Source organism: Zophobas morio, unplaced genomic scaffold (assembly GCF_036711695.1).
Source record: "Zophobas morio isolate AGI-343-1 ecotype UQ-CSIRO unplaced genomic scaffold, CSIRO_AGI_Zmor_V1 ptg000046l, whole genome shotgun sequence".
Classification (NCBI taxonomy): Eukaryota; Metazoa; Arthropoda; class Insecta; order Coleoptera; family Tenebrionidae; genus Zophobas; species Zophobas morio.
The window spans coordinates 5,641,025-5,668,531 of NW_026972151.1; the positions used below are offsets into that span (position 1 = coordinate 5,641,025).

At 31.9% G+C, this 27,507-nt stretch overlaps 2 protein-coding genes across 7 annotated transcripts in view; one reads left to right on the forward strand and one right to left on the reverse strand.

The window, feature by feature from the left end:
• The window catches only part of LOC135141962 (ankyrin repeat domain-containing protein 50), a 71,123-nt gene that overhangs the window by 25,528 nt on the left and 18,088 nt on the right, over positions 1–27,507 (forward strand). The window lies entirely within an intron of this gene.
• On the reverse strand, positions 16,875–17,525 carry LOC135141963 (uncharacterized). Its single transcript, XM_064073585.1, has 2 exons — positions 17,454–17,525; positions 16,875–17,400 (listed from the first exon to the last, which is right to left on the reverse strand). Exons 1-2 carry the CDS (start codon positions 17,514–17,516, stop codon positions 16,897–16,899), a joined length of 567 nt encoding a protein of 188 aa, XP_063929655.1. The 5' UTR covers positions 17,517–17,525; the 3' UTR covers positions 16,875–16,896.

Sequence of the window (27,507 nt, forward strand, 5' to 3'; positions counted from 1 at the left end):
CGGGGTCTATCGGTTACCTGTTATAGATTTCAGTGGACCAGAAAATGGCTGAAGTTTATTTGACCACAAATTTTAAATATTCTGCCCCGTTTACTCAATTATTTATTAAGATATTTTATTTCTGTAAAGCGCAATGGATTTTTTAATACAATTTCTACTAATGTACCTTTCTAAAAATTTAAAATTGATTCATAAATAGCGAAAACCAGATAATCTCATACTCATCCCAATTTTAACGCGTTGTAGTTTTTTGACAACAAAATTTAAAAAACGGAGAAGCAGTCCGGGTAGGGTTTTTTACGCTCATTTCAACGGTGTGAAGTTTATTACAATCGGACGTATACTTTTGGGAAAAACTTGGGCAGAAGTTTATATGTATTTCCCTATGCTGGAATATGCTGCTTTAGCTCACCCTTAAAATGATGAAGAGTTTGTATATATTATGGTTATGTGGTTTCTTAAGGGTGCCCAGTAGCAGACCGAAAAATGAGCTAAATAAAATTTCATTTTACGGGCGTAATTTCAACTTTGAAAAAAAGATCGACATTTCAATTGATAAATTATGTCTAAATCTCTGGGGAAGACACAATATTTTTTAAAATAAGTGATTGTTTAGTGTTTAATTAATCGTTCATTCTTCGAAGGAAATTGCATTTTTAAACGAGGAGAGAGCATTTTTCGCTTCAACTTTTATATCAGTGCAAAGACAACATTGAGCTCTATGGGGAAGACCTGGTCGTTTTTGTTTAAAATTGCTATTTATCAAAATATTTGCTTTTTAAAAAAATACTGAATAATGAAAATAAAGTGAAACTAGGCAACCCTATTTACAAAGTTTTCCGTTTTAACAAATGGCTGAATTTTACACAGCAGGGAGCTTTGCCGACCGACCCTTTCAGGTAATCAGTCCAGGTACTTTAGGTCATAAAACTCATAAATACTCTTAGCTGACCAACATTATTGAAACTCTTTTACAAGTTGACTTCTTTCATTGCTGATATAATTTGATTTAAAAGTATGCAAATTTTTATAATTTTATACATTCTACTAAAATATTTTCTTTCAAAAAATTATTCAAATATTTTTTATTAATCTGTCATTTTATATATTAATCAATACACAAAACTGACAAGATTTAGATTCTCATCACTTCACTAAACACTTATTTACCTGAACAATCATATTTATTTAAATTTAATTTTTTGTTACTCTTTTCCGCACCATCTATGAGGTTATATATATTTATAGGTATTATAGGCACGTTTTTTACGTGATATCTACAGTAAACCTATTCCAATATTACTATTTATTTCTGTGTGTGGTTATACTAGAAGGGCAAAAGATTTATATGAACTACACATGACGCGAATGCAAATAAAAAATTTTAATTGTACAATTTTTTCTTTACAATTTGTCTAATGGGTAGACTTGTTTAATAACGAGAATCTATTCTCTCCGGAGGTAAGGCATATAAATAAAATTTTTCTAGGGCTCTATCATATTATTTTCCCAAAATTTATCATCTCGTTGAATTAAGCATTATTTAAATTGGACATTTTATATATTTCTACGATAGCGTTTTTGTTTATTAAGCCGTCTGGCGATACCGCTAAGAATGTACAAACCGCATTGTCTTATTGTCAGTTTGGTGTTACTGCAAATGCTTCAGTTGCCCTTGCTTCATTTTCTATGCAAAGATTTTGGGAGAGTACATGTTGAACTAGATTTGCAGGGATGTAAAATGTTTTTCACAATACAATAGGATTAGCCGTATTACTTGTTCTCTCATTTTGCAAATTTTACCAAAATAACGTTCGGTTAGTCTAAGGGATTTTTCTGCGCACCATACTGGATTATTGCGTTCGCCAATTGTGTTTTGTTCGATTAAAAATACATCGACGTTTGAAAGTTTTTTGAGAAATACTTTTTGCGCTGTGACATATCAGGTATTTCAACTGCCTCGTTAGATACATCGTCGACCGAGAACTTGTATGATCCACAGACCGGAGCGCGCTCAGGCCAATGTCGACTCTATAAGCCTCCAGAAATTCTGCAGGAAATAGTTATTATTTAGATGCTTTTGTTTACACACATCTCACATGTTTCACTCTATTTTGACACGCAACTATTTTTTTGTTTAACTAAGAATTAATGCTTTCATTGCGTTTGATACCAACGTCCTAAATTAGCAATGCTTGTGGAACAGTAATCATGCAATAGATTTTTTTGGGAAATTACAGTTATTTTTATGTTTTAGCAGCAATGTGTTCTACTTTCTATTAATTTTTACATATTTTTAGTTACAAGTTTGGTAGTTATTTTTTACTTTTATTTTTAGCAATAATAAATACCTAGTCCAAACATGAAAAAATAAAAAAAAATTAAAATTGGAAAATCTAAAATTTAGAAATCGAGAAATTGAACAATCGTATAATTGAAAAATCGAAACATCGAAAAACTGGAAAATCGAAAAATTAAAAAAAAATGGAAAATCAGAAATTTAATGAATTCCGAAAATTGAAAAACTGAAATATGCATAGAAGAACTGAAAACTCGAGAAACCGAAAAATCTAGAATTTTAAATTTTGAAAAATTAAAATATCGAAAAGTTGAAAAGTTGCGAAATCGTATCATTGAAACATCGGACAATTGAGAAATCGAAAAATAAAAAAATGGAGAAATCGAAAATTTGAAGAATGTAAAAATTGAAAACGTCAAAAATTAAAATACTGAAAAATTGAAACATCAAAAGTTGAAAAATCGAAAAACCGAAAAGCCGAAAAATCTCAGTAATGTATTTATAAACCACAAGTTCAGGATTATGCTACTAAAAAATTGATAACGTCATCTCAAAATTTTGCCGAATAAATTCTACTAACAATGTGCAAAATATGATGAGCTTTTACTTGTAATTTATCATTGCATTCAAATTTTTTAGATTTGGTTATATACCTAGGTGGCTCAAAAAAATTAATGAATGAGTCAATTTACTCTATTGATTAAATCAGGAACGACTCACTCCATTTTCCCAGAAATTTTGGGAATACTGTTATTTTTAGTCTAATCCACATTGATTTACGTGTCCTTGCAAAATGTTGATAATTTCCTCACAAAATTGTGTACCTAAAGTAAAAATTTAACTCGAAAATGCTGGATATGTTTCATTGTATTTTAGGTGCGAGGGAAGTTCTGTCGAAACAACTTTCCACCATTTTTTTTTTGCTGTTATATTTGAACATAAACAGTTTATTTTATATATTTTTAAAACATTATAAAGAAAATAAAAAATTGTGTTAGACTGAACCTTGTGGGTTTCTCAATCTATTTTCCGCAGCATTTTAAACTAAGTATCAACTCAATTTCTTTCAAAATACATACAAATGGATTTCGATGGTTATTTCCCTGTACCCTTCATTTGAAAATAAATAAGCTTATCTGGTGTTGTTTACCGATTTGCATTTGATGACGGACTCCCTGCAGTGACCATAATCTCTCGTGTTTTTGGGTCGCTACCTCGGTGGATCGGTACTTTGGGTTGCATAGTTACAAAAAATAATTCTTCTCACTGAAACCGATTTTGCGGGCGACGACTGGGGACCCTTAACAAATTCTGTGTTAAACTCGTTTTAGATTTTAACTCCCTAATGGGTTAATCTTCTTCGGGTCAGGTAGACGATTCGTAGAGAGAAGCAAAACAATATTTTTGAGTATTTAGGTTAAAAGTAATTGTAAAAGTAGCTGAATTGTTCAAAAAAAGTCATTCGTTAAAATTACTCTTACATTTTTTGAAAAGTAATGCATTACAATTATTCATTACTTGAAAAGGAATTGAATTACTTCCAACCACTGCCGTTAGAAACAGTATTGGTTGAGATTGTTGAGAAAAGGGTAGATAGATGAAATTCGACGCTACGAAAGCACTGAAAGGGCCATGAACCAAGATTAACACTGGCAAAAAAAAAATCGTTTGAAACTTAATTATCGAGTTTTATTACCGTTTTTATGTTAATCATCACAAGTTAAAATAATAAGCCGCTGACAGATGTCACTCATAACAATTGTAAACATCCACCGTAAATGTAAACGATCAAAACTAGAGTAATATATGGGAGAATTCGCCAAAAACATACCGATTTTCTGAAGAAGTTGGTCTATGAATTTGCCCAGTTGTTGTATTATTCCACATCAATTCGTGGTACACGGTGGCCCCTCAAGTGTCTTATTTTGTTTCACTGTTTTAGGTGTCTCTGATGTATTTTATTTTAATATATTCAAACATTAATAATTTAATATTTGCAATAAAACTTTGTGTTTAATTATTGTTTTCGTGTAGAAGAAATTTAATTTTGAAATTTAAATACTCCTGTACATTAACAAAAGCTAAAAAAATTGTTCGAAAGTTGCTTCGACACAAGCTCTCTCGCACTTGAAGTACAGTGAGGGATATTTAAAGTCGGGCAGAACTTTTAACGACTCAAAATATGACTTTATTATTGTTTCATAAGTATAAAGAATCATAGGAAACTAGAAATTTGTAATTTGATTCAACATAAAATCACTCTGGAGATGATGAAAATTGGTGAAAATGCCATGAAAATGTCAGCTTGGTGTCCGACTTTAAATTTCCGCCACTGTACAATCCAACAAATCCCGCTTCTTTGAAAAATTATACAAAATTTTTTATCAAAAATTGTCAAAATTTTCAAAACCCAACGTTTAAAATGTTGAGAGTTAATTAAAGTACTTTGGAGCTTCTAGTGTCTTTTTTTATATTTGTTTAATTAATTTTTTTAAGATGTGATTTAAGTCATCTCGTTTGCTGAAATCAGTCTTATCTTAGCAGGTACTCGCCCCGCCCACCACCCACCCTTTCTTGTCTCAGACCCTATGACATTTGCCAAAATCGATCTTATTGTAGCAGTTACGAGCCCCGCCCACCCACCCTCTCTTTTCTTAGAGAGTATATCATTTGCCAAAGTCAGTGTTATCTCATCTGCTACTAGCCCCGCCCACCTGCCCTCTCTTTTCTTAGAGGATATCTCATTTGCCACAATCAGTCTTATCTTAGCAGGTACTCGCCCCGCCCACCACCCACCCTTTCTTTTCTCAGAGGGATTCATTTGCCAAAGTCGGTCTTATTGTAATGGTTACGAGCCCCGCCCACCCACCTTCTCTTTTTTTAGAGGATATATCATTTGCCAAAGTCAGTATTGCCTTAGCAATTACTAACCCCGCCCACCCACCCTCTCTTTTCTTAGAGGGTATATTATTTGCCAAAATCAATTTTATCTTAACTAGTACTTGATAACTACTACTTGATAAGTACCAGATATGATTGGCAAATTGTATACCCTCTAAGAAAATAGAGGGGGGGGGGCTAGTACTTGTTAACGTAAGACTGATTTTGGTAAATGACGTACTCTTTAAAAAAATAAAGGGTGGGTGGGTAGCGCTAGTATTCGCTAAAATAAGACTGTGGCAAATGATATATCTTCTAAGCAAATAAAGGCCGGGTAGGCGGAGCTAAAACTTGCTAAGATAGAACTGGAAAATATTAAGAGTAGTCACTGAAATGATGAAGAGGTGGGTGGGCTACTATATATACTGTTTATTCATAAAAGTAGAAAAAAGCTAAACTTAGCATACTTTTACAAAAAATGATCCAAATTTGGAAACATTACGAGCTTACTTATATGCACCAAGCAGGAATTTTGAACTTCTTCTCTAGTGTTTAGTTGGTTATACTTTAATGGATTTTTCTTTTATTGGTTTGTTTTTGTTTATAATTTATAAATGTCTTATAATTTTTTTTTGTTTATTTATTAATAAAAAATAACAGCTTGCTTCATTAATAATAATGCACAACGGTTAATGACTACTGTTTATTACGGTTATTGTCCTAAAAAAATAAAAGATGGATTTCAATCACCATCGTTACTCAGAAATCAGAAAATAAGCCGGAGGTGTTCACGCATTAGGTGCCAATTTTACTTTTATAAAATTACGTTTTTTTCGTGATCTACAACATAAATAATGTTTTTATTATTTTTTTGGGACTCCCGAAACACCCGTACATAACGTACTGAAGAGTTAATCCACCATTTTCCAGACACCCGGTATAGTAAAAAGCAGTGGTGTAAATGACACGTCGAACTCAGTGTTCCACGGAAGCGCAAATTCCAAAGGGGTACCGTCCGCGGACATGAAATTTTGAAATTCAAAGCAAATAACCATCGAAAGAAAAAGTATTATTATCAGTGTACATGCTTAAGATCGGTTGTTCATGTTTATATATTGAAAAAATGTAACGTAGAAATTTGTTTGATTTGAATGAGTTGTTTCCTCAGAACAGAGGACTAAAGTGATAAATTAAAATATTTTGAATATGTTTCTTATTCTATTTGATCATAATTAAATAAAGACCTGGGTATTCTCACATTTTCGAGAAAATGAGGTTCTTAATTTGATCAATAAAAAAATCGTCGAATACTTGAAATGAGATTTTTATTTATTAAATCTGCGTAGTAAGTCTTATTTTTTTCTTGAATTTTTATATTTTTAAAATTACTTTAGGGGTAAACATTAAGACAAAGTGAACTTAACTTAGCTCGAGAAGTAACAAAAAATTGATCCAAAGTTATTTAGACAAACCTTTCCTTGCCTCAGTTATTTGAAAAGACGTCGCTGATGACCTTATAAAACAGTGCCCAGTGTATTTAAAAAAAATAGATCCACGTGAAGAACAGTTCACCTTTTAGCTCCTACATATTTTAAATTCTAAATATGTGCATCTAAAACGGTTAAAAATAATTTTAGACACTTGCGGTGTTTTGCTATTGTTTAGCATTTCATTTGTGAATTTAAATTTACACATGCATAAACACAGCGGATAAGGAAAGTTCTTTGTTTGTTGACCACGGTTACGTACCACTATAACAAGACATGAGAAAAAATACACAGGAAGCTATAAATAAACGAACAACACATGCATTTCAAATAATTAATACTCCTACTTATTATAATAGCATACATTTGTTATAACGAACTGGCGGTGCGTACAAAATTACCCATACAAGTAATAGCCAATTAGGGTAATAATTATAAATTATTATATGGGGCTCGTGTGAATGAAATCAATTACTTGGTGATTTTCTTACATTAATTTTGATTGAAAAAAATCGTTTTTTGTTTAGTTTTAGCTATGAGAATTCAAAATGTAAAAATAATTGTTAATAACGGACTTTTTCCAGTATAGGCAACATTGTAACTGAATAAATGAGTTTAAAAAAGCAGTAATAAGGGCAAGAAAATTAAAAATTTTAAAATTAATTTTGGCCCCAACTCTGAAAATTAAAAAAATAGAAGCAAGGGAATAAAGAACTTTCCCTGAAACAAGTTCCGTCATCCTGCAAAAGCACTTTGAAACAAAACCCAAACTAAACACGACACGGTAAAGTGTATTAAAGTTTTTCATAAAAAAGAAACCGGAAATGCTACAATAAAATGAAAGGAGAAGTGACGAGAATTAGCAATGACAACCAACTTTTGATAGAATCAGTGGATAAAGTGGCAGGAGAAAATTACTCGAAGTTGAGGAAACACAAAGGTGAATTGCCAACGAGAGCACCCGAGGACAAATAAACAAAGATATCCTGCAACGGCTTAACCAACCTAACTAAGAACCCCACGAGGGGTGATTGGGAACTCAACTGTGTAGTCGTGTTTCGAGGTTTTGAAGCTTTTTTATTTATTTTTAGCGCTTTATTAATGGTGTACTTGTTCACCATGCGATTCAATTATTTCAAATATATTTCAGTATTTTGATGTAGAGAAATGGGTCAACTATGACGAAAGTGAAGTAATCAATAGGAAATTTTTAACTAAAATGGCATTCATTTGTATAAATATCGGAATACAAACGAAAAGGACCATCAAACCGACATTGCTTTTTAAATACAGCTGTATACATACGTAGCGGCTGTGGTAGCTTACCAGCTTTACTTTAACTTCTCAGTTACTTCAAAAGAAAAGTTTTAAATTTAGAACGGTTAATCAACACAAACAACTAGAATTTTTTTCAGTGATATAAAGGTATGTGTGGACTGTTAAAGCACACGTATTGCAATAGGGTCCGTCGAACGAGTGGCTACTTTTGTGTTTATTTGACGTTTCATGACCCCTAGAGTACGAAAAGTAGCTCTTCTGTCTGTCTGTCGTCTGTGTCGATTTTTATTAGACAGATAATAATAACACAGGCCTGCAAAATTTCGATTTTTGGTTGGGGTTTGAAAAATTTTGGGTAGACATGTTTAGTATAGACCTACACATTCCAAAAGTATCATCAGTTTTTTTCTATCACGTAAGATTTTTAAACCACAGGGCAAAACTAAAAATACTTAGAATGAATACTATTTTAATGTTAACTCATTTAATTGACATATTTATAATATTATATTTTAGTGATATTTAAAGTTACGACTTCTTTCTCATTGTACGTTTTCGTTTTTTACCATTTTGGACCATTTCCGTAATTGTTCAACACAAGTATGACAAACTTTATGTGGAACCCAATTTTTGTCTTGATTTCCAATGTCGAATCCAAAATAAACGCGATATGCGTTTTTAACAAATTCAGTAATGTTTCTTCGAAGTTTTTTAATAACATAACAACCACAAATATAACAAAAACTATCAGGTTCATTAACACAATGAAAACGAAATGAAGTTGAAGCCATTTTACGTCTTCATTGAATGATTTGATTTAAATGTCCAAAATTGAGGCAAAATAGAGACCATTTCCAGGGGAATTTATGGTTTTAGTTTCGCAACTCACTAGGATGCTTTTATACGTTAACATTATTCCAATAAATAAAAGTTAAGTAATAGTAAAATAAAATGTTGTGCGGTACTGCTAATTTTTCTTAAAATGTAAGCATATTTTTTTGTAAATGAGCTATACGTGATTGGAAAAAAGTAAGTACAGATATATTAATTGTATGTGATCCTTATCATAAAATACTAACAAGAATTCAAACCCCAAATTCATGCCGGCCTGTGTAATTGTTCTCAAATTTTATGTGTGTTAGAAATATCGTGTACATATTTATCAAATATTAATCAAAGTGTATCTAACCATCCTCACCAACGTTCCCTTAGAAATTTTCATAGTAAGATTTAAATTTTATCAATTAACATACTCTTGTATTTGTGGTTTTTGAATCAAGGTTTTGCCCGACGCATTCAAATTTTCGCAAAAAGTCTAAATTTTTATACATACTAATTATGTAAGCACTCGCGCAAGGATATTCTATTCACCACGGGCGACTCCGAAACGTCGCGCATTCGATCTCTCTTGGGCTTTTTTATTTCCTACATTATTGTTACTGTTATCTGTATATTTTTACGGTCTATTCGTTAAAACATATAAAAATTTTCAAAATCAAATTTTATCATTTTTAAAAGAAGCAGGATTTATTGAACTCTACTTCACGGCCGTGACAAATTCTATCGAAATAACCTTCGATCAATTTTTTATCAGTGATTATCTTCACTGTGGTATGTTTTTGTTGGCTAAGTAAAATGTTTTAAAATGCTTTTAAAATTTCAAGAAAAATAGGCAAGTTGTAACTTTGATTTAATTTATGCAAACTGAGGCAACTTAACTTACACAGAGTTATTAATGTTGAGGTGTATTTGTCACATTAGCTTTTCCCAAAGCGCCAACAATATTGAAAAAATTGAGAAAACGAAAAAGCTGAAATTAAAGAAGGGAAATTAAAATTAAAATTCCACAACCGAAAAGTCGAAAAACTTAAAAATCAGGACATCGAAAAACTAGAAAATTCAAAAATCTAGAAAGCGAAATGCCGAAAAATCCAAAATCGGAGGAAGAGAAAAATCGAATCATTGAAAAATTCTGCCATTGAGAAATCGAAATATGAAAAGATCGAAAAATCAAAATAGGAAAGTCGAAATATTTTAAAAATGGAAAAATTATAAAAATCGAAAAATTGAATATCAAAAAAATTAAAAAAATGGGAAATCGATACACTAAAATTTTAACAAATCGAAAAATTAAAAAATCGAAAAATATAAAATTTAAGAAATCGAAAAATCGAAATACTTATTCCAAAACTGAGTCGTAAAATTGAAAAATCGAAACATCGAAAAATTGGAAAATCCAAAAATGTAAAATCAGAATGTCGAAACATCGAATAATTGAAAAATTGAAACAGGGAGAAATCGAAATTGTCCGAACGAAAAATTAAACATTGAAAAACGTAAAATAAAAAAAATTGGTCTAAAGAGTTTAGACAGTACTTCCCTCGCTGTCGGAAACTTGACGACTGCATGCCTATTGTGTTTTTTTCTCATTACATTTTTGTAGTGGGAATTTAAAAAAAATTGCGATGACGTCATCAACATTTTTGCAAGGACACGTATATCAGTTGGGATAGATGTAGTGTAATACTAAGAATAAAATTATTGTATTCCCAAATTTTCGGGAAAATGAATTGGGTCGTTTTGAATATTGATTTTTTATAATCAATAAAATAACGAAACAATTTACTCACGTATACGGCAACTGAAAATCGTTTATGTATAAACATTCTTAATTTAAGATGACAAGCGTAACAGCATACGTGAGAGGTAAACAGAGAAACTGTAAACAAAACGACCATCGGTTTTATTGCTTCGACTTCCGCTTATTATATAAAACATTGGGTTTTATTTTAATTCTTGACGGTGAAATTCACAATTGGTTGATTATAAACATGTCTATTTCACATTCGCGGAACCAAGTGAACGAATAAAACAAATGCAGGTCTGTAATGTTAAAGTCGATGTAAATAAGCGTGCTACCCTTATGTTTCAACCGAGTTTTTCCTTTAACAAATTTTGTGTCTACTAAATTGGGTTGGTTGGGATGTAATACTAATAATAAGTGTTGCCTTTAATTTAATCAATAAAATAAATTTACTTCATTAATTTTTTTGAACCACCTCTTAAGAAAATCTAAAAAATATGAATGGAATGATAAATCACAAGTACAAACTCATCATATTTTTTGCATTTTAGATAGGATTTATTCAGCAAAATTTAAGGGTGACGTCATCAATTTTTTTAGGAGGGATGAACAAATACATTTTGAACAAAAGTTTACCATGCTTATAATAACTTTAAAATATTCCCAAGATTTCAAAGCATTCGGTTTTGTAATTCCTGATTAAATCGATAAAATAAATTCACGCCTTCATTAATTTTTTTGAGTCACCCTGCATATGCAAATCCAAAAATATGAATGGAATGATAAATCACAAGTACAGACTCATCATATTTTGTACATTTTAGATACGATTTATTCGGCAAACTTTTGAGCTGACGTCATCAGTTTTTTGTAGAAGATAACCAAATATATTTTGACTAAAAATTTATTATGCTCTTTATAACCTTAAAACATCTGCAAGATTTCAAAGCATTCGGTTTTGTAGTTCCTGATTAAATCAATAAAATAAATTTACGCATTCATTAATTTTTTTGAGTCACCCTGTATATGCAAATCGAAAAAATTTGAATGGAATGATAAATCACAAGAAGAGACTCACCATATTTTGTACATTTTAGATAGGATTTATTCAGCAAAATTTTGTGGTGACGTCATAAATTTTTTATGGGGAACGACCAAATACGTTTTGATCAAAAATTTACCATGCTTATGATAATTTTAAAATATCTTCAAGATTTCGAAGCATTCGGTTTTGTAGTTCCTGAGTAAATCAGTAAAATAAATTTACGCTTTCATTTATTTTCTTGAATCACCCTGTATATGCAAATCCAAAAAATATTAATGGAGTGATAGATCACAAGTACAGACTGATCATATTTTGTACATTTTAGATATGATTTATTCGGCAAAGTTTCGAGCTGACGTCATCAAGTTTTTGGAGGGGATAAGCAAATATATTTTGACTAAACATTTATTATGCTCTTTATAACCTTAAAACATCTGCAAGATGTCAGAGCATTCCGTTTTGTAGTTCCTGATTAAATCAATAAAATATATTTACGCATTCATTAATTTTTTTGAGTCACTCTGTATATGCAAATCCAAAAAATATGAATGGAATGATAAATGATAAGTACAGACTCATCATATTTTGTACATTTTAGATATGATTTATTCGGCAAACTTTCGAGCTGACGTCATCAAGTTTTTGGAGGGGATAAGCAAATATACTTTCACTAAACATTTATTATGCTCTTTATGACCTTAAAACATCTGCAAGATTTCAGAGCATTCGGTTTTGTAGTTCCTGATTAAATCAATAAAATATATTTACGCATTCAATAATTTTTTTGAGTCACCCTGTATATGCAAATGCAAAAAATATGAATGGAGTGATAAATTACAAGTACAGACTCATCATATTTTTACAGTTTGGATATGATTTATTCGGCAAACTTTCGAGCTGACGTCATCAATTTTTTGGAGGGGATAAGCAAATATATTTTGACTAAACATTTATTATGCTCTTTATAACCTTAAAACATCTGCAAGATTTCAAAGCATTCGGTTTTGTAGTTTCTGAGTAAATCAGTAAAATAAATTTACGCATTCATTAATTTTTTTGAGTCACCCTGTATATGCAAATCCAAAAAATATGAATGGAGTGATAGATCACAAGTACAGACTCATCATATTTTATACATTTTAGATATGATTTATTCCACAAACTTTTGAGCTGACGTCATCAAGTTTTTGGAGGGGATAAGCAAGTATTTTTTGACTAAAGATTTATGATGCTCTTTATAGCCCTAAAACATCTGCAACATTTCAAAGCATTCTGGTTAGCAGATTAAAAATTAAATTTCAGAATGTTGTTTTATAATTTTGATTTTTTTTCCAAAAATCTGGACGTTTCGGGTGAAAAGTCGATTCAGAGTTGTAAACTACATGTGTAGGACTATGTTATTTTATACAATTGAAAACCCATTTACTATGTACAATTTTGAAGTGACGTCATCGCATTAGTGGTGGGGATGATTAAACAAATTTTGGTTAGCGTTTTACCATCTATATGATATTCTTAATATAAGTACAAAATTTCACAACAATCGGTCGAGTACTTTCGGAGATTATCTGTCTAATAAAAATCCGGCACGGCAGACGGACAGACGGACAGACGGACGGACAGACAGACGGACGGACAGACAGACGGAAATGGGAGACCTATTTCTTCGTCTTCTAGGGGTCATGAAAGATCGAGAAAACGTAAAAGCAGAGAGTCGGCCGACGGACTCGATTACAATACTTCCTTTGCTTACGCTCGGGAAGTAAAAATCGATGTATCCAAAAATTGAAAAATCGGGAAACTGATCAGTCGAAAAATCGCAACATCCAAATCTCGATACATATATGGAAAAGGAGAAAGAGAAAATTTGAAAAATCAAGAAATCGAAAAACTGAAAAATTGAAAAATTAAAAATCCAAAATTAAAAAATTCAAAAAATTGAACAACAGAAAAGTCAGGGGGCTAAAATGTCAAAAAGTCGAATAATTGAAAGTTTAAAAAAGCGAGAAATTGATGAATCAAGAAATTGAAAAATTAAAACATGAAAAAAAAAGTCGAAAAATTGAAAAATGGAGAAATCGAAATTTCGAAAAATCTACAAATCGAAACCTTAGAAACACCAAAACTTCAAAAACAATATTTCCATATGAAAAATGGAAAATTTTAAAAATCAAAAAATCAAAGAATCTAAAAACTGAAAAATTAAAAAATTGAAAAATCAAGAAACTGAAAGAACCCAAAGCTGAAATTTCGGGAAATTGAGAACTCGATTATTGGAAAATCCAAATTCCGAGGACGCGAAAAATCGAATAATTAAAAAATAATTACATCGAGAAATCGAAACATGAAAAGATCGAGAAATAAAAATAGAAAAGTCGTAATATTATTAAAATGGACAAATCGAGACCACGTCAAATAGAAAATTATAAAAATCGAAAAATTTAATCTCAAAAAAAATAAAAAAATTGGGAAATCGGAACAATAAAAATTCATCAAATCGAAAAATTGAAAAATCGAAGACCGCGAAATAAAAAAAAAAACGAAAAATCGAAAAATTCAAAATTTAAAAATTCGAAACTAAAGGAACGAAAAATTGGAAAACAGGTAAATTGAAAATATCCCAAAACTGAGTCGAAAAACTGAAAAATCGAAACATCGAAAAATTTAAACAGCGAGAAATCGAAACAAGAAGAGATGGAGATATCGAAATTGCCCGAATGAAAAATTTTAAATTGAAAAATTTTAAGTAAAAAAAGTCGATATATCCAAAAATTGAAAAGTCGGTAAACATCCAAATCTCGACACATACTCATATATCGAAAAAGAGAACGAAAAAATTTGAAAAATTAAGAAATTGAAAAACTGAAAAACAGAGAAATTGAAAAACTGAAAAGTCGAAAAATTGAAATATCAAAAAAAAAACAAAAATTGAAAAATTCGAAATCAAAAAATCTAAAATTTCAAAAACCAAAAAATTTAAAACTCGAGACATCAAACGTCGAAAATTTAAAGATTCAAAAAATCAAAGAATATAAAAATTGAAGAATTAAAAAACTGAAGAATCGAGAAACTGAAAGAGCCCAAAACTGCAATTTCGGGAAATTGGGAACTCGATTGTTGAAAAATCCAAAATCCGAGGACGCGAAAAACCGAATAATTGAATAATTCTGACATCGAGAAATCGACACATGAAAAGATCGAGAAATAGGAAATTATAAAAATCGAAAAACTGAATATCAAAAAAATTTTAAATTGGGGAATCGGAACATTAAAATTTCATCGAATCTAAAAATTAAAAATCGAAGACTGTAAAATTGAAAAACAGATAAATTGAAATATCCCAAAACTGAAAAATTGGAAAATCTAAAAATCTAAAAATCGGAAAGTCGAAAAATCGAATAATTGAAAAATTGAAACAGTGAGAAATCGAAACATGAAGAAGAGATCGAGAAATCGAAATAGCCCGGATGAAAAATAAAAAATTGGAAAATTTGAAATAAAAAAAATCGACATCTAAAAATTGAAAAATCGATAAACTGAACAGTCGAAAAATCGCAACATCCAAATTTCGGTATATCGAGAAAGAGAAAGAGAAAATGTGAGTAATCGAAAAGTCGAAAATTGACAAATCGAAAACTTCAAAAAATATTTCCATATTATGAAAAATGAAAAAAATTTAAAATAAAAAAATCAAAGAATCTGAAATCTAAAGAATCAAAAGGTTGAAAAATCGAGAAATTGAAAAATATATAAATTGAAAAATCCTAAAACTGAAATATCAAAAAATTAAAAATTGGAAAATCCAAAAATCTAAAAATTGAAAACCTGAAAAATCAAAAAACAGAAAAGTCAAAAACAATTGAAAAATTGAAATATCGAAAAATTGAAATAAGAAAAGATCGAGAACTCGAAATAGCCCAAACGGAAATATCCTGCAGATGATCAAATACTAATCAAAATGTGTCTAACCATCCTCACAAACAATGTGGTGACGTTCCTCCAAAATTTTTGATATTAAGTAAGATTTAAATTTTATAAATTAACATACTCTTGCATTTGTGGTTTTTGAACCCGCTTTGAGGTTTTGCCTCAGGCATCCATATTTTCGTAAAAAATTTAAATTGTGCAGCAACTTTTTTGTACACTAATAATGCATATAAGGATATTCGATTCACTTTCGGCAACTCCGGAGTTCTAATGTGAAGGTCGCGCCTTCGATCTCTCTTGGGTTTTTTTGTTTCTTACATTATTACTACTATTATCTATATATTTTATAAGGTGTATAGTCAAAAAATATTAAATTTCGCAAAATCAAATTTTTTAATTTTTTAAAAACGGGATTTGTTGGACTTCACGGACGTGAGAAGTTCTAAATAACATACACTTCAATCAACTTCTCAACAGTGATGAACTTGACTGTGGCATGTCTTTCTTAGCTAAATAAAACGTTCTAAAACGCTTTTAAAATCTAAAAAAAATTGGCAACTTTGATTTCATTTTTACAAACTTTTAAAAAAAATTGAAAAAACGAAAAATCTGAAATTAAAAAAGCGAAATTGAATAATCTAAAAATCTAAAAGCTGAAAAAAAAAATGAGTAATTATATATTTTTCTAAACATACTTTTTGTTGAAAAATATCGTTCATATTTATATTTCTCCAGTCAAAAAGTCGTCGATTTTCCATTATTTTTCCTATTTAATGGCAAACTCACAAGAAATGATTGTAAGAAGTACACAGGAATTAAAAGGTTGAGAGAAATCCCAATAACACTAAAATTACCCATCACTATCCGACGATGTTCTGAATGGGAATCTAATTCCTCCAAATTTATTAGAGGCTCGACTTGATTTTCCATTCCAACAAAAGTCTTTAAAAAGACTGATTTACAGAAAACATCAAATGAACAACGAGAGGGAGTTTACAACAAATGCTCAAGTAAGAATGAAAGCTCCACTTGACATAAGCGGAAAGGACAAATATAATTTTTTGAACCAGGATTTTTAACGATCACGTACTTTTACATCTGTTCGGCAAACAAATTTTTAAATTTTTTGAAAACTAAAAAGATCCATATTAATATAATGCATAGTATAGTAGAAATTTATTTGATGAAGGCACTACAAACCATGAGCATAAGACCAGACCTAAAACCCCTAAGTATACATACAACAAGATAATATTACGCATCTGATTGAAAATTTAGCACCCTAGAATTAGTAATCTACAAATTTGTTTTTCAGTAACTGAGTTTTACCTCATCATTAATTATTACTTTATATTATTAATATTTTCATATCTGTCTACTTTTACCAATCCCGGAGTCAGACCGGCTTTTCTACAACATTCATTACACATTGAGCACAAAACGCCTTCTTGTTCGTCGCTATCTTCCTGAATATTAACGTCGTGCGAAACCTTCCTCCCCAAAAAGGAATCTCGCTGCTTATGTCAATAGGATACCTATTAACCGAATAATTCCCAGCCGGAATTCCGCATTGTTCCGGATGTTTAATTCCAATGGCCTTTCCCAAAGTCACATACATGTCCACGATCGACTGAATACGACACTCCATAACTTTCGTACAAGGATCTCTTTGGTTCGGAAACACAGGCATGTTAACCCACGCACCATCAGCCCATCTTTCAATCTTCAAAACACTCTCTGCCGTGTCGTCTATGGGCTGGGCCAGAGAAAAGTCCATCGTGACCGCACGATGGGTGCGATTTATTCGATCTACGCGAAATTTCCTCATTGGAATTTCGAGCTGGTCGTTGTCGGGGCATAAGTAGCCGTTTTCTATGTCTATCACGTATTTGTGTCGCATCTTAAAATTAATTTAATGTGATTAGACTGTTAATTGGGTCGGTGGCAACTTACGAAAGCGGCGAAAATGTTGAAGGGTAATAAGAGCAGGATGAAAATGGGTGATTGGTGGAACATGGTTGTTATTAAAATGATATTTGTACAGGTTGGAAGTATGCAGATGTGGGGAAAATTATACGTTGGTTTATATAATTAAGTGGTTTGGATGTTGCCGGACTTCCGCAGGTAGGCTGAAATAATTGATGTGTGATTGTAGTTTGACTAGAAATCGAAGAAATGTAAGCGAATGTAGCTAGAGGTTTAACTTTACAGATAATCAGTTTGTTCTTTCGTTTCGAATTTTTTCGTTGGATGTTAACAGGTAAATCTTGAAAATTTTTAGCAATCTAGCAATTTATTTCTCTTAATGTTGCCTGAAAGTTTTATTTGTTACGTTGGTGAACAAGAGCAAAAATTTCAATTCAATTTTTGTATCCACGAAAATTTTGTGACCTGATTAGAAAGGATTAAAGGGCACAATAACAGAAAAGAAATGACATAAAAATATGATAAGGTATAAATTATAAACTTGCAAAAAAATACAGAATAAACGATTTGTGGAGGCGTTTCCATAAAAGTTATTTCAACTTTTTCAACGTATTTAGTACACGTTTGTCTCTTTTGACATGTAATTGCCTGCACATGTTCAGGTATGATATTTACGACTGCGGAGGAGCTCTCAGAGTGGCTGTTGTATTTTCTGATCGTTGTTTTGGCATCGCTCCAAATCAATTCAATTGAATCGAAAATACAAAAATAAGAAGGTAATCCGAGCATTTGAAAACACATGAGTGTACAATATCGTCAACTGCATAGGTTTTTCCTTCCCGAGCTTAAGCTAAGGAAGTATAGTAATCGAGTCCATCGGACGAATGGCCACTTTTCTATTTTCTCGACCTTTCATGACCCCTAGAGTACGAAAAAAGTAGTCTACCGTTTCCGTCTGTATGTCTGTCTATCTGTCTGGTGTCTGTTTACATAGTATAAATATATTAGAAATACCATATAGATGGTATTCCAAAATTTTGCTAATCATTCCCAACCCCACCAACAATTTGATGACGTCACTTCAAAGAATTATAATTGATTTAAGTGTTATGAAACAATATAGTCCTATAAGTGTGGTGTACGAATCCGCTTTGAGTTTTTCCCTAACCAAAAACCAAATTTTTGCAAAAACAATGCAGGATATAATAACAGTTTACCATTAGCGTAAAGCATCCCGGTCGTGGTCTAGTCGTTACGAGTCAGGAATGCGGACCAGACGTTGCGCGTTCGATTCCAAACTTGGTCTTTCGTTTTGTTTTTTTGTTTTTTTTTTTTTCTCTTTTTGTCTCGAATTATGTGTTTTATATATTTATGATGTCATAACAAATTTTTATTGATGACATTACCCCACTTTCTTGAAAAGGTGAGAATACGCCCCTCTTTATTTAAAAATGTAAAACCTTCACGGGGCGCCAAATGCCTTTTTTAAAAATGTGAATAATTCTTGGGAATCCTAAATGTATTTTTTTAAGTATTTAGAACCTTATTGGAGGTCTCAAATGTCTGTTTTTTAATGTGAAACCTTGTCGGGAGCGCCAAAGGTCTTGTTTTTAAGAATGTGAAATCTTCTAGGAGGCGTCAAACGTCTTTTTTTTAAGCATGTAAAAACTTCTCGGGGGCGCCAAATGTCTTTTTTTAAAAATGTGAAACCTTCTCGGTGGTCTCAAATGTCTGTTTTTTAATGTGAAACCTCCTCTGGGGTCCCAACTGTCTTTTTTAAAAATGTAAAACCTTTTCGGGGACGTCAAAAGTCTTTTTTTAAGCATGTGAAACCTTCTCAGGGGCGCCAAAGGTCTTTTTTTAAGAATGTAAAACCTTCTCGGGGGCGTCAAAGGTCTTTATTTTTAAGAATGTGAAACCTTCTCGGGGGCGCCAAAGGTCTTTTTTTTAAGAATGCAAAAACTTCTCGGGGGCGCCAAAAGTTATTATTATTTTTTTTTTATGCATATTTACTTTGACTTGCAATGTCACTTTTAATTATATCATACTTGCTATTCTTACGCATCGTAAACCTCGGAAGCACGAATCACCCAAAGTCTTTTTTTAAAAATGTGAAACCTTCTCGGGGGTTTCAAATGTCTGTTTTTTAATGTGAAACCTTCTCGGGGGTTCCAACTGTCTTTTTTAAAAATGTAAAACCTTCTCGGGGGCGTCAAAGGTCTTTTTTTAAGAATGTGAAACCTTCTCGGGGGCGCCAAAGGTCTTTTTTTAAGAATGTAGAACCTTCTCGGGGGCGTCAAAGGTCTCTTTTTTAAGAATGTGAAACCTTCTCTGGGGTGCCAAAGGTCTTTTTTTTAAGAATGTGAAAGCTTCTCGGGGGCGCCAAAGGTCTTTTTTTTTAAGAACGTGAAACCTACTCCGGGGCGCCAAAGGTCTTTTTTTTAAGAATGTGAAATCTTGTGTGCGCCAAATGTCTTTTTTTAAAAATGTGAAACCTTCTTGGGAGTCCTAAATGTATTTTTTTAAGACTTTGAAAGCTTCTCGGTGGTCTCAAATGTCTGTTTTTTAATATGAAACCTCCTCTGGGGTCCCAACTGTCTTTTTTAAAAATGGAAAACCTTCTCGGGGGCGTCAAAGATCTTTTTTTTAAGAATGTGAAACCTTCTTGGGGGCGCCAAAGGTCTTTTTTTAAGAATGTAGAACCTTCTCGGGGGCTACAAAGGTCTTTTTTTTAAGAATGTGAAAGCTTCTCGGGGGCGCCAAAGGTCTTTTTTTTTAAGAACGTGAAACCTACTCGGGGGCGCCAAAGGTCTTTTTTTAAGAATGTAAAACCTTCTCGGTGGCGCCAAAGGTCTTTTTTTAAGAATGTAGAACCTTCTCGGGGGCGTCAAAGGTCTCTTTTTTAAGAATGTGAAACCTTCTCGGGGGCGCCAAAGGTCTTTTTTTTAAGAATGTGAAAGCTTCTCGGGGGCGCCAAAAGTCTTTTTTTTTAAGAACGTGAAACCTACTCCGGGGCGCAAAGGTCTTTTTTTTTAAAATGTGAAATCTTGTGTGCGCCAAATGTCTTTTTTTAAAAATGTGAAAACTTCTTGGGAGTCCTAAATGTATTTTTTTAAGACTTTGAAAGCTTCTCGGTGGTCTCAAATGTCTGTTTTTTAATATGAAACCTCCTCTGGGGTCCCAACTGTCTTTTTTAAAAATGGAAAACCTTCTCGGGGCGTCAAAGATCTTTTTTTTAAGAATGTGAAACCTTCTCGGGGGCGCCAAAGGTCTTTTTTTAAGAATGTAGAACCTTCTCGGGGGCTAAAAAGGTCTTTTTTTAAGAATGTGAAAGCTTCTCGGGGGCGCCAAAGGTCTTTTTTTTAAGAATGTAAAACCTTCTCGGGGCGCCAAATGTCTTTTCTAAAAATGTGAAACCTTCTTGTGAGTCCTAAATGTATTTTTTTAAGACTTTGAAAGCTTCTCGGTGGTCTCAAATGTCTGTTTCTTAATGTGAAACCTCCTCTGGGGTCCCAACTGTCTTTTAAAAATGTAAAACCTTCTCGGGGGCGCCAAAGGTCTTTTTTTTAAGAATGTGAAACCTTCTCGGGGGCGCCAAAGATCTTTTTTTAAGGATGTAAAACCTTCTCGGGGGCGTCAAAGGTCATTTTTTAAAAATGTTAAACCTTCTCGGGAGGCGCCAAATGTCTTTTTTAAAAATTTAAAACCTTGGGAGTCTTAAATGTATTTTTTAAGACTTTGAAAACTTTTCGGGGGGCCCAAATGTCTGTTTTTTAATGGGAAACCTGTCCCAACTGTCTTTTTTAAAAATCTAAAACCTTCTCGGGGGTGCCAAAGATCTTTTTTTTAAGAATTTGAAACCTTCTCGGGGGCGGCAAAGGTCTTTTTTAAAAATGTGAAACCTTTTTGGTAGTCCTAAATGTATTTTTTTAAAACTTTGAAACCTTCTGGGGCGTCTCAAATGTCTGTTTTCTAATGTGAAACTTTCTCGGGGGTCCCAACTGTCTTTTTTTAAAATGTTAAACCTTCTCGGGGGCCCCAAAGATCTTTTTTTCAAGAATGTGAAACCTTCTCGGGGGCGCCAAAGGTCTTTTTTTAAGAATGTAAAACCTCGGGGGCGCCAAATGTCTTTTTTAAAAATGTGAAACCTTCTTGGGGGTCCTAAATGTATTTGTGTAAGTATTTGAAACCTTCTCGGTGGCCCCAAATGTCTGTTTTTTAATGTGAAACCTTCTCGGGGGTCCCAACTGTCTTTTTTAAAAGTGTAAGACCTTCTCGGTGGCGCCAAAGGTCTTTTTTTAAGTATGTGAAACCTTCTCGGTAGCGCCAAAGGTATTTTTTTAAGAATATAAAACCTTCTCGGGGGCGCCAAATGTCTTTTTTAAAAATGTGAAACCTTGTTGGGAGTCCTAAATGTATTTTTTTAAGAATTTGAAACCTTCTTGGGGGCCTCAAATGTCTGTTTTTTAATGTAAAACCTTCTCGGTGGCGCCAAATAACTTTTTTAAAAATGTGAAACCTTGGGAGTCCTAAATGTATTTTTTTAAGAATTTGAAAACTTCTCGGGGGTCCCAACTGTCTTTTTTAAAAATGTAAAACCTTCTCGTGGGCGCCAAATGAATAGTCTATTTTGCTCAAAACTCGTAGAAACTCGATTCAAACATGACACAGAGTCGCATACTAGTGAAAAATGAAAAACGAAAATAACGCAATAAGATATAATGGGCTGTCAAAAACTGAATAAACGTGATTAAACTCCAACTTTTGCTTTTTTGCTACTTTTTGAGTTGTAACAAATAATTGAAAAATTACAAAAAGAAAAAAAAATGGTGAGTTATAGAAAGCATTTTGTTTCATATTTGTTCCAACCCTGCCAATATTATCTACTTTTTTATTAATATAATAGTATTGCACGTGTCGAAATTGACATACCTTGTTGAAATATTCATTGGCACATCTTGCAATAGAAAAACTCACTAGAAACAGACACAGCCTTGTCCTTTATTAATGCATTCAATACATAGTAAATACTATTTAAATTTTATAAAATAACATATTGCTATTGTGTTTTATGCTTTAAAAACTGGAACACCAACAAAATTTGATAAAATTTGAAATTAAATGAAAATACTTATAAAACTCTCAAATTAAGAAACACAATAACCTTCGTTATTTTACTTCTCGAGTTCATAAGCTAAGGAAGTATTGTAGTATTATGATTTAAATTTTATGAAACAGTGTACATCTGCGCTTGTGATTTATGAATCCGACTTGAGTGTTTCTTCAAAACATCCAAATTTTCGTAAATAATACAAATTATATAACAACTGTTTATAAGCAAGCCTGAACATGGAGAGACTGGAACTACGAATACTATTGATCCATCGCAATTACAACACGCCATAAATACCTCTTGAAAATAAGTGAAATGCATAACTCAGTTTATAAATAACTACAAATTTACTAGATATGATAAACATTAAGTAGCATTTTTAAAATGTCTATCTACAGATGTAATTAAAACATGAACAACGACCTACAGAACTTGACAATGGGACAACAATCTATTATTATATGTTATTAAACGAAAATCTAAAAAAATTCCAGTAGCAGAAATTTTAAATTGTTTGTGTTAGCTAAATACAAATTTTCATATAAATAATTTCAAATTGATTTATACCATGTTATCTTGTTTTTTATGTAATAATAAAAACATGTAGGCAAAGTTTTGGGTCATATTTGTAAATGTAAATATTTTTAAGATAAAATCTACTTTTGAAGAGAATTTTAAAAGTAAATAATTTTTCAAAATCAAAATTCGGTGCTTTAACGTAATACAATTTTAAAAAATTGGCTTAAGGTTATGTGGTCAGAAGCACCTAAACCCCAGAAGTACAACCAGATAGCCAAGTTTAATTAATTAATTAATAATTAACCATCTACACGATATTCCTAAAATATATATAAAATTTTAAAACAATCAGTCATGTGACAAAGGACCTCCTAAAACAGTGACCCGTGTAACAGTCAGTGTTCCAGTTTCAAAACTGCAATTTTTCCTGGAACGCGTCCAACTTTCTGAGTCTCTACAAATTGTCGAGCGTATTTACCATTCTTATAATCCAACAAAAATCGTTGCTTTTGTAAACCGGAGAGTCGTAATGATGCATATTTTCTAAATAAATCGGTGATCACAAATTTCTGGATGATTATTTTTTGTATCTCGTATAATCGGTTTCCGGAAACTCAAAGAAAATCTTGTTATTTGTTTCGTTGCCAAAAATGGAACCCTTTTTGGCTTGTACTGTTCAAGCTTTCATCTAAGAAAAGAAAAGATTTTCTCATATCTGGAAAGAAAAATTTGGAGTCGTGATAGTTAATGTGTCAAATTTTGACTCTTATCTGGAAATTAAACGATTTTTATTTAATTTAAACACATAGGACTAAACCACAGGTAAAGGAGTATGTGATGATAATGTAATTTCAAACAAAATTTCTTAGCAAAATTTTGAAATGACGTCATTAAATATTTGGTGAGGATGAACGGACAAATTATGCTAATAAAGTGTCCAAGAAACTTACAAACTACAAATAGAAGAAAAAAACATGAAACGAGGGACTATTTATTTCAGTGTGTAGATTTCAACAAATTTCACTTTTTGAAGTGCACCGGACACGTTTTTACATAAAACTCCGCCTACTATTAATTGCAGCCCTGTATTTGGAAAATATTACAACTTCACTGCGGTACTTCCACAAGATTGACCAAACTCTTCACACAAAAAATTTTTTTACCATTCGCTATCCGCTTCAACACAAACGTCGATCGAAATCGCCCACCCCAAAACGGGATTTCTCCCCTAATATCGACAGGAGTTCGAACAGAATAATTACCGGCTGGAATATCACACCGTTCCGATTTTTTCAAACCCATCGCTTTTTTTAAATTCACAAATATATCCTGAAACGTCTTGACACGACTGTCAGCAATTTTACAAAAAGGAAATTTTGTTGGAAAAACGTGTATAGCGTGCCATACGCCCTCTGACCATTTTTCCACTATTAAGCCGATTTCGGCGTTATTATTTACCGGATGTGCGAAAGAAAAATCCAGAGATAAAGCACGATGGGTACGATTTATGCGATCGATACGATAGTTTCTCATCGGGATTTCTAGCTCGTTATTGTCGGGACATAAAGAGCCGCTCTCTAAGTCGATCATGTATGTGTTGAGCATCTTAAAAATAAATGGGGATTAGAGTTGGACATATTTGTTTTTAGTAACTTACGAAAACCGCGAATATGTTTAGAGGGAAGTGAAGTAGTAGTAGATAATAATATAGTAAAAGTAACATGTTTGTGGTTAAAAATGTCGTTTTTTAGTGTACCTTTGGATTCTCGCGTTTATAATTAAATAGGGTGATTTTATCTGTATTTTTATGTGTAATGTCAAACGGACATCCTTTTTCAAACATAAATAAATAGTGATCGATAATGTTGTTTACTTGAAAAACAAAAACATGTTTATAAATAAACTTATTACAACAGCCTTATCAGTAGATTTTTGAAGGTCAGAATTTATGCATTTATGCCGTAATAAGATGTAGGTGGTCAATTTAAAAAAACGTGTGTGTATATTAATATTTAATTTTATTGGTATGTATTTATTTCAGGCGAAACTTACTTGAAACAATTCTTAGATTACGTCATCGTACTTTTTTGGCGGGAAAATTTTAAAGTTTTCCAGAACCTACACTATACATCCGCAGAAAATCATTTTCTTAATGTAATCAGTTCAGGACCACTCTGAACTCAAATATTATCGTGATGTTAACTACAAAAATTTGTTAGATTTTGTAATCAAAATACGGAAAGGAGATACCATTTATTTCAATGTCGAGGTTTCACCCAACTTTTACCCCTTGAAATATCCTGCCCACTACCTTATATTTATATATAATATTATATCAAATCTAACAATAAACTTCATTCTGGTACTTCCACAAGATTCACCAGCGCCTGCGCACAAAATACTTTCCTATAATTCTTTATTCTTTTCACCACAACAGTTGCTCGAAATCGCCCACTCCAAAACGGGACGTCTCCTGTAATATCAACGGGATATCGGACAGAGTAATTTCCAGCTGGAAAATCGCACCGCTCTGGATGTTTCAAACCGGCAACTTTTTTTAAATTCACGAACATATCCTTGAACATGTGAACAGGACTATCAAGAACATTACAAAAATTAGTTTTTCTCGGAATAGCGCGTATAGCGTGCCATGCACCCTCCGTCCATTTTTCTATTGTCAGACCTATTTCCGAGCTACGGTTTACCGGTTGTGCAAAAGAAAAATCCATAGATATTGCTCTGTGAGTACGATTTATGCGATCGATGCGACATTTTCTCATTGGAATTTCTAGTTCGTTGTTGTCGGGGCACAAAGAAGCGCTTTCTACGTCGATCATGTATTTGTTGAACATCTGAAAATTAAATTGTGGTTAAGGTAAGACGGTTTGTTTGTGTAACTTACGGAAACTGCGATTATAGTTAGAGAGAGGTGGAGTAGCAGGAAATAATGACAGAGTGTACGTAACATATTTGTTGTTAAAAATATCTCTATTTAGTGTGGCTGTGGATTCGCTTAATTATAATTAAATGAGGTGATTTTATCTGCTTGTTTTACATGTCATTTTAAACGGACATCCTTTTTTTATCTGAAACAGTGATCATTAAAGTTGGTCGTTAAAAAAAAACACATTTTTGTAATGTAAAAAATCCTGTAAATACGAGAATAAATGTTCAGCACCAAGCGAAATTCGAACTCGAAAGACTGGAAAATCGAAAAACCGAGAAATCGAAAAATGAAAAGAGCAAGAAATCGTGGAGTCGAAAAGTCGAACAATTGAGAAACCGAAATAGGCCAAAATCGAAAAGTTAAAAATTGAACAATTTATAAATTGAGAAATTGACAATCAAAATATCGAAAAATCTAAATCTCGATAAATCGAGAAATCAAAAAATAGAGAAATCGACAAACAAAAAGTTAAAAGTTGAAAAATTGGAAAAGCGGAAAAATCAAAAAACGAAAAAATGGAAAACTGGAAAAACTGAGAAACTGAAATAGACCAAAATAAAAAATTGAAAAACTGATAAATCGAAAACTTGAACAATCAAATCTCGATAAATCGGGAATGACAAATTAACAAATCGAAAAATTGAAAAACAGAACATCTAAAATCAGGAAGTCGAAAAATCAAAAGATTAACAAATATTGAAAAATTAAAATATCAAAAGATTGAAAAATCTAAAATTAAAAAATCCAAAAATTGAAAATCGAAAAAGTAATAAGGTAGACACATCGAAAAATCCAGAAGTCAAAAATAGAAAGCCGAAGAATTGAAATATTGAAAAATCCTAAAAGTGAAAGATCTAAAAACTGAAAAATCGAAAAATCAAAAAAGTGAAGTCGAAGAATAGAAACCTTAAAAATCGAAAAACTGAAAAATCAAAAAATTAAAGAATTCAAGAACAGGAAAATCGAAACACTCGAAGGTCAAGAAATGGGAAAATCAAAACATCGATTAATTGAAAAATTGAAAAATTGGGAGTTTACAAAAGTCAAATTTGAAAAATTAAGAAATCGAAAATTTGACAAAATGCCAATTGAAAAACAGAAAATCTAAAACTGGGAAGTCGAAAAATCAAAAGATTAAGAAATCGAAACACTTGAAAAATTCGAAAACTTGAAAAATTGAAATATTGAAGAACCGGAATGAAAAATCGAGTAATCGAAAAATCTAAAATTTAAAAATCGAAGAATTGAAAACACGACAATTGAAAAACAGAAAATCTAAAATCAGGAAGTCGAAAAGTCGCAACATTAAGAAATATTGAAAAATTAAAATATCAAAAGATTGAAAAATCTAAAATTTAAAAATCCAAAAATTGAAAATCGAAAAAGTAATAAGGTAGACACATCGAAAAATCCAGAAGTCAAAAATAGAAAAGCCGAAGAATTGAAATATTGAAAAATCCTAAAACTAAAAGATCTAAAAACTGAAAAATCGAAAAATCAAA

Coding starts and splice junctions, on each gene's coding strand:
- LOC135141963 (XM_064073585.1), bottom strand. CDS start 17,516: ATGTTCCACCAATCACCCATTTTCATCCTGCTCTTATTACCCTTCAAC. Junction 17,401..17,453: donor TCAACATTTTCGCCGCTTTC/GTAAGTTGCCAC, acceptor ATTAATTTTAAG/ATGCGACACAAATACGTGAT.